The 8,363-nt window shown below is 43.8% G+C and overlaps 1 protein-coding gene and 1 long non-coding RNA gene across 2 annotated transcripts; one reads left to right on the plus strand and one right to left on the minus strand.

The window, feature by feature from the left end:
* Window positions 1-142: 142 nt before the first annotated feature.
* On the minus strand, window positions 143-2,199 carry LOC133374816 (uncharacterized). Its single transcript, XR_009759994.1, has 2 exons — window positions 2,048-2,199; window positions 143-974 (listed from the first exon to the last, which is right to left on the minus strand). It is a non-coding gene; the product is annotated as an uncharacterized LOC133374816 (long non-coding RNA).
* Window positions 2,200-4,287: 2,088 nt separating this feature from the next.
* Window positions 4,288-6,255, plus strand: LOC133374710 (keratin-associated protein 5-1-like). Its single transcript, XM_061605895.1, has 2 exons — window positions 4,288-4,397; window positions 5,290-6,255. Exon 2 carries the CDS (start codon window positions 5,312-5,314, stop codon window positions 5,909-5,911), a length of 600 nt encoding a protein of 199 aa, XP_061461879.1. The 5' UTR covers window positions 4,288-4,397; window positions 5,290-5,311; the 3' UTR covers window positions 5,912-6,255.
* The last annotated feature ends 2,108 nt before the right edge of the window (window positions 6,256-8,363 follow it).

An 8,363-nucleotide genomic window follows, 5' to 3' on the forward strand; every position in this document is an offset into this window, starting at 1 on the left:
GAAGGGGTTTCCTATTCTTGTGATGCTTCAAGTGGAGATGCCAGGGGTTGGGTTTGTCATCTTCGACATGACAAGCACATGGTTGCCCATCCACTGAGTGATGGGGCTTCTGAATATTAAGGAAAAGAAAATCAAAGCAGACTGTCCAGCATTGTTTGCAATGTTATTATTTCACATACATATGGTTAGATTTTGACATAATAATAATAATAATAATAATAATAATAATAATAATAATAATAATAATAATAATAATACCACCCCACCTGTCTTCCCGAAGAAGCCCAGGGTGCATCAACAAAGCAATTTAAAAAGAAAAAGAAAAACATTCTAAGAAGCAGATACAGATGAAAACATTTTCTCCATTCAGTGATAGCTGGGTTGCCAGGAACAATCTCCTTCAGCCATCAGATGCCGGTGTAAATAGGACTCTTTCCAAATTACTTCTAAAAGTCAACAGTGACAGAGACAGATGCTATTTAAAATGGATGCCATAATTTTCTTTCAACAAGGGTGTGGTCAAATGGTGTGTATGGTGCTGCATGGGAGTCGGGAACTGAGTTACTCAAATAAAGGGAACAGGCAGAGAGAGCATCCCGCTCACAAGTGAGTAGACAAAACATGGTGCAAGATGTGAGTGAATCAATTTGGTGATGTGAGTGCAAGAAATCGGCGAGTGCAGGTCGCCAAAGTGGTGCTGGTGCCCCTGGCGACGTTCCGTAATGGCCAGGCGGCACGTCCCCTCTTTGCATTCAAGCCTTCCCTTGGATTCCTTCAGCACTTGCATTGCTTAGGATAGCAGCATTTGGAATCGCTGCAGCAGGAACCGCAGCAGCGAGATTGCCCACCACAGCAGCTGTTGCAGGATGATGGGCTGCAGGAGCAGGGGGAGCAGCAGCACTGCTTGCAACAGCAGAGGGAGCAGCCACACTGGGAACAGCACGACATCTTTGCCATGTGGAGGGAGGGTGAAGCTGAAAGAAACCAAGAGATTTGCTGTGAACCACCAACAGCATCCCCAAGCATCGTGCGTGTGTGTGTGTTTTAAAAATATATAGACCACATCTGCACTATACATTTAAAGCACTGTCATACCTTGATAGATTGAGATGACGTTTTAATATGCTACTCAAACTTCCTGTGGCTGAGTAGGGAGTGCTATTGCCATTGTTTTGTCATTGGTGGCTGTCTGCTTTATTTGTTTTGTTTTTACATCATGTAAGTCTCTTGGGAACCTTTGGGTATCAAGCAGCTAATAAATCTAAGTAATAATAATAATAATAATAATAATAATAATAAATGCCACTTTAAACAGTCATGGCTTCTCCCAAAGAATCCTGGGAGGTGAAGTTTGTGAAGGCTGCTGAAAGTTGATAGGAGACCCCTCTTTCTCTCATAGAGCTATGATTCTCAGAGGGGTTTCATGATCCATCCCTTTTTGCAGGAAACTATAGCTCTGTGCAGACAATAGGAGCACTCCTCTCAAGCTACAGTTCCCAGGATGCTTTGGAGGAAGCCCTGACTGTTAAAGTGGTATAAAGAGTGTTTTAAACGTATAGTGCAAATGCGATCTACGTGTCTTGCAACCAGAATACATCTTAAAATCACCCTAGAGTTAGAGAAGGAGAACTATTTTCAGTTGAGAGCCACATTCCCTCCTGGCCATCATTATACAGTTCCCAAAATCCTTGGGTGGGGGGGAGCCATGAATGTTAAAGTGGTATAATACTGCTTTAAATGTATAGTAAAGTAAAGCCTCCTAGGTGAATTTTTTTAAAAAACTGAGGCATATTAGATCCTTTGCACGGGGGTAAGCTGTACTCTGATATGAAATCCAACATGCTAAAATAATCCAGACCTCAATAGGACATCCTAGCTTCTTTGCACAGAAATTAGGAGATACTTTGCACAAGAAAAGTTGCTGATAAGACCTCCTTGGGATCTTAGCTTCCCTAATTCATCAGAAATGTAAGCCTAGGGTTATCCTTTCATCCACTCATATCTCTCCATCTTCAATTATTTGCATAAACAGTCCAAGACAGCTTACCTTGTTCAATGGTGAAAGCAGCTGGGGAGGAGAATGGATCCTGTGAGTGAGTGAAGAACTACTAGATGTTGGACCTTCTTATGCAGCTCTCTGACCACTTCCCCAGGTCGTGAGGCACTGCCCCAAAATGATGATGTCTCCATCAAAACTCAGCATTGCCTTCCGCTGATACACCATCATCTGGTGCATGACCCATGACTGTGCTCACATCCTTCATTTTTTTTAAAGGATACAATTAAAACCATTTCCCTGTAGTTGACACTGTAATTCTCACCCCTGGCCAAAGAGGCACTTAAAGGGTTGCTGAAGAAGAAATAATTATACTGAAATGAATGGACATCATAGTGAATGCACAACATAGTGAATGGAAATGAATGAATGAATGGGGATCACAGTGAATGGACATTTTCTGAGCTTCTTATTCAGTCTGAAACCTTATGGACAGATGAGGAATGTGTGACCCCTCGAGATGTTTCTTTATCAGAGGCTGTGCTTTAATGTTGGAGACCACCTGTGGTGATGGTGGAAAAGTTCCTCTTAGGCCACCCACACACTATAGACTCAAAATGTTATGATACCACATTAAACAGTCATGGCTTCCTCCAAATAATTCTGGGAGCTGTAGTTTGTTAAGGGTGCTGAGAGTTTTTAGGAGACCCCTATTCCCCTCACAGAGCTACAGATCCTGAGTGGCTTAACAATCAGTCTCTCTTCACAGGGAATTCTGGGCATGTTCACACTGTGAGGGGAAGAGGGGTCTCCTAACTACACTCAGGAACCTTAACAAACAACAGTCCCCACCCAAGATTATTTGGGGGAAGCCATGACTGTTAAAGTGATATAATGGTACTTTAAATGCAGAGCTTGGAAAAGTTACTTTTTTTAAACTACAACTCCCATCAGCCCCAGCCAGCATGGCCACTGGATTGGGCTGATGGGAGTTGTAGTTCAAAAAAGTAACTTTTCCAAGCTCTGTTTAAATGTATCATGCAAATGAGCTCTAAGCCAGCCTTTCTAAACCTCTGGGTCCCCAAATGTTGTTGGAAGACAGTCCTCTTTCAACAAGCCTTTTCAGTAGAGACTTTATCCCTGGCTATGTCTGTGTTGCAATTGCTATTTAATACATTTCTAAAGTTTTTTTTTGTAAAAAAAAAAAAAAGATGTTTATAAACCTTTTTTTGTAAAAAAAAAAGATGTTTATAAAGCTTTTTTCTTTTTAAAAAAAGTTTTTAAGGGTTTTTTTGTTGTAATGTATATTTAAAAGTCTGTTTTATGACACTTTAGCGTGTTTTTAGTGCTTTTGTTTGCCACCCTGGGCTCCCACTGGGAGGCAGGGCGGAATACAAATAGAATAAATAAATAAAAATAAATAATAAATAATTCCTGACCATTGGCCATGCTGGCTGGGGCTGAAGGGAGTTGTAGTCCAGCAACATCTGGGGCACCCAAAAGTTGGGAAAGGCTGGTCCAAGTGCCTTGCAACCTGAATACATCTCAAATTCAGAGTTAGAGATAGAGAACCATTTTCAGCCAAGAGAGCCATGTTCCCTCCCTGGCCAACATTCCAGGGGCAGCACAATAGCGGTGGATAGGGCCAGAGGCAAGAGGCTACATAATGACAACAACAATATACAATTTAAAAAATAAATAGGCTGTTTATTACTAGTGTGTTGCCAAGGCTTCCTGTAGCTGTATGGCAGGCTATATTTTTGTTGTTCATTGTTTTGTTTTCATGTTATATAATTATTTATGCTTATTATTCTTTTGTTGTTGTTGTTGTTGTTATTATTGTTATTGTTATTGTTATTTTAATGTTACCATGAACTCCCCATGTCCATAACCAACTTGACTTTGCTGGGTGCCATACGTCTTCATGACTATGCACAATTAGCTCCAAGCGTCATAGAGATTCCTTATTGGGATAGTAGGTGGGAAAGAGTGACACTAAACCTACGCGTCTCTGGTGGGAGACCTTCGAGCTCATGAATCAGCTTCTGTCGTCTCCAGACCCACAAGACAGCTCACTTAAATGTCCAGCATCCTGAACATTCTTCCTGCCAAATTAATCCTTTCAGTGACTCCTAAATACATGAGCAAATTACAGTGTTATTAGATGAAACTAAGTGTAATAACAGAGCAGAAATGCAAGAAGAGCCCAAGAAGTCTCACTGACCGGATGATGGCGCAGGGGATGGAAATGTGCTCTGATGACCAAGGAAGAATTGGGCATGCTTCGGCGCTGCCTCACTTCCTCGAGGAAGGCTCATGGACCTGTATAAAAGGTCTCCCATCCTTCAGCCCTCCACTCACTTCACCTCATTGTCCTCTCAGTCAACCACAAGCAAGCAAGGTAAGAGAAGCTTCATTTATACTTACAAACTGGAAAAAAGGGGGCTGGGAATAACTTTTGACAGAATGAAAGCTCTTCCTTCCCATTATGAGAGTCTTCTGCAAGTGGGTTCAAATGTCAGTGCTGTTCTCTGCTGGGTAGGGGGTTGGCTCAGTTGTAGGACATCAGCTCTGCATGCAGAAGGTCCCAGGATCAATCCCTGACAACTCCAGAAATAAGACCCTGGAGACCTGCTGTCTGTCAAGGTAGACAATACTGAAGTAGATGGACCAATGGTCTGACTCCATATGAAGCAGCTTCCTATGATTTATGATTATACTTTGCTCCTCCACTGAGACATGAAACAAAAAGTTGTGCTGTGGACTGCTCTTGTTCGGTGTTCCACAAACTCAGCAACGCCTTCCTTCATGATAATCCATTTCACTTGCCCCACCATTATCTTTTCACAGAACTGACAGTGAGTATTCCGTGCTCACTGAGCAAGCTCAGTCTTCACTGGGCTGTCTTTGAGATTGCCCAACCCTTAAGATCCCCCCTCAAAACAAAGTATTTTTGTACTGCAAACCTCAGGGTCACCCTGAGCCTGCAGATACCTACAGAAGGATTGGCACTCACAACCTGAACACTGCAATGGGAAGGAATAACCAGCTTGTTTGCAGGTCATACAGCATTCTATTTTTCAAATTAAATCAATTTACATCTGGCCTCACATTTCATATAGAATTTTCATGAGGACTTTAAAAAAACACCAATTTTGAAACTGATGTGAACATGTGGAGAACTGAAGAGTGGGAAAATGCAAAATGGAAAGAGCCGTCTCTCCTTAGTGTGTATCTATAGAAATATATATAGAGAGAGAGAGAGAGAATGAGTGTTGTTGATTCTCTTTCAGCTTTGCCTTCACTCCAACAAAGATGGGCTGTAACGATTGCTGTTCTTCATCCTGCGGTCAGTCCAGCTGCTCACCCTGTTGCGGTCAGTCCAGCTGCAAACCCTCCTGTGGCCAGTCCAGCTGTTCATCCTGCTGCGGTCAGTCCACCTGTTCACCCTGTTGTGGTCAGTCCAGCTGCTCACCCTGCTGTGGTCAGTCCAGCTGCTCACCCTGTTGCGGTCAGTCCAGCTGCAAACCCTCCTGTGGCCAGTCCAGCTGCTCACCCTGCTGTGGTCAGTCCACCTGTTCACCCTGTTGTGGTCAGTCCACCTGTTCACCCTGCTGTGGCCAGTCCACCTGTTCACCCTGCTGTGGTCAGTCCACCTGCTCACCCTGCTGTGGTCAGTCCAGCTGCAAACCCTGCTGTGGCCAGTCCACCTGTTCACCCTGCTGTGGCCAGTCCACCTGTTCACCCTGCTGTGGTCAGTCCAGCTGCAAACCCTGCTGTGGTCAGTCCAGCTGTTCATCCTGCTGCGGTCAGTCCAGCTCACCCTGTTGCGGCCAGTCTCTCTGCGCCCCCTGCTGCCCTGCAGCGATATCATGTTGCCAAACCAAGATTGACTGTGGTGCCAAGAAATGCTAAAGGACCATCTGGAGCACGTGCAAGTCCATAAGCAGCCAATGCAACAGCCGGAATAGCAGTGCAACTGTCTGCACTGGTTGTGAAGGCTGCTGAGCTTCGTCACTACCCTGAATGAATTGCCTCAAGCTTCTCACCTGGCTCCTTCAGTCACTTATTAGATTTTTATTTTTCTCCATTTCCCTTTATTCAATTAAAAGCTTTTTCATCTGTGAAGGTGCCAAGCCCATCAAATATAGAATAGATGGTGTCTTCATTTTCCTGTCGGTGTTTTAGGGTCCTCATTTATCCCATGTGATTTCTCCAACCAGCTATGTAGACAATAATAAAATTCTGAAATCATGAAACCTGATGTGGCCTCCGTTTTTTCATGAATGTTACACACAAGCATCATCAGTGACCATGGTTTGACTTATGTAGGATGCAAGCTATATAGGTACAGCCAGGGCTTTTTTTGGTGACAGTACTCACTGGTACAGAGTACCCGCACATGCATACATACATTATTTATTTATTTGCTGTCCATGGCAGCCATTTTGTGCTGGTAACCACTGCCTTTTGGTCAAGCCCTTTGTAGAACCCCCATCTGCATAAGCTCTCCATGCATGTCTGGCCATATTTTAAAGTGCTTGCCATGACATAAGAACATAAGAAAAAGCAACTTCAACAAGCTTCCTAAAGGATTCTTTAGGGCAAGCCCTGCTGTAAAGCCAATGTAATATTAATCCTGTAAATATACCCAGCAATAGCACAAGAAAAGCGCTGTTGGATCAAGCCAATGGCCCATCTAGCAGAGCTTCCTATTCTCACAGCAACCAACCAGATGCCTCAATGGGAAGTCTAAAAGCAGGCCGGAGAGCAACATCACTCTCCCCATTTTAGATTTCCAGCAACTGGTATTCAGATACATACTACAGTGGAGGTAGAGTGTAGCCATCATGGCTAGTAACCACTGACATCCTTGTTCTCCATGAATTTGTCTAAAGCCATCCAAGGCCAGGGATGGATGGCCCGGGCAGGAGTGTTAATGCTACATGAGAATGGATGTATGCATGTGAATATACAACAGTGTGTAACTTAAGGACAGAATATATTTTATCTTCAGCACTTATCTACTGCTTTTTCAGATGTAGCAACCTTCCAAAGTGGTTTACAGAAACATCTGTTTAAACAAAGAAACATCAATAAAGGCTGTTTCAGTTCAGTGGCATGAACAGTCCTAAGACCAGATTGGAATGGGTCTAGAAAAGCCACCTCATCCAGGCCTGCCTTATATAATAAGAGTAGTAGTAGTAGTAGTAGTAGTAGTAGTAGTAGTAGTAGTAGTAGTAGTAGTAGTAGTAGTAGTAGTAGTAGTAGTAGTAGTAGTAGTAGTAGGGGAACTATTCATGACTAAACAGTTGAAGTGCAACTCCTAGAGGTGTAGTTCTCCAGGAGCCTTGACCCCTTACCTTTTGGGAGACAGGTCCCAGTACGGTCCCTACATCTCAGCATGAAATGGGAATGTGGTTATATTGGAGAAGAGTCTGATAACATATGCTTTCCTGCTGATTGCAACCAATCAAAGTGAAAGGAAGTGAGTCAGCCACTGAGAAGTCTGTTCTCAACAGCTAACATATTCCCCTCTGGTGCTGATTGGCTCCTAGGGACCTCTGTTGCTGTAGGAGAAGGCATGGACAGGGATGTCATTCTCAACCCAGCAGGAAAAAAAGAAGGGGGGGAAGCGTGTTTTTGTTCCAGCCCAAAACCAGGAGTAAGGGAGGAGGAAGAGGAAAATAATAGAAAAAATAAGTCTCTCTGTGTGTGCAGCACACACACCCTCCGCAACAGCCACAGCCCATCTTGCCAAAAGGGGAAGGATAAACCTGTAAAAGGAGAACAGCGATGGTTTGGAACAGAACCACACAACCCATTCATTACATTTCATTTAGACCAGACTTGAATGCTGCCCACTAGCGTGCCACATTTCATGGCCCAACATGTACTCATGAAATGTCAATCTGAGACTGCAAAAATAGAGGAGAGGACCACATCAGGGACTCAGCATGCTGCACAACCTGGGTGATAGGTTTGGGTGATAGGCTGGTCACCAATTATATAGGCTGGAACATTAGACCAAGCTGGATCCTATTGTTCCTCCATGTGAGCCACAACTCTCTGAAGGATTCCTCTACTCCTCTTGACCATTAGTGCTATGTCTAAGAGAAATGGCAATAGCTCATGGGAAGAACATCTGCCTTGCGCGCAGAAGGTCCCACATTCAATCCCCAGCATCTTCAGGTAAGGCTGACATTTTAGAGGCCATAGCTCAACAGTAGACTACCTATTTTGCATGCAGAAGGCCCCAGGTTCAATCCCTGACATCTCCAGGTGGACTGGGAACCATCCCCTGCCTGAAACCCTGGAGAGACACAGTGCAGACAACACTGCACTAGATGGACCAATGGTCTGACTC

Source organism: Rhineura floridana, chromosome 22, assembly GCF_030035675.1.
Source record: "Rhineura floridana isolate rRhiFlo1 chromosome 22, rRhiFlo1.hap2, whole genome shotgun sequence".
In the NCBI taxonomy this organism is placed as follows: Eukaryota; Metazoa; Chordata; class Lepidosauria; order Squamata; family Rhineuridae; genus Rhineura; species Rhineura floridana.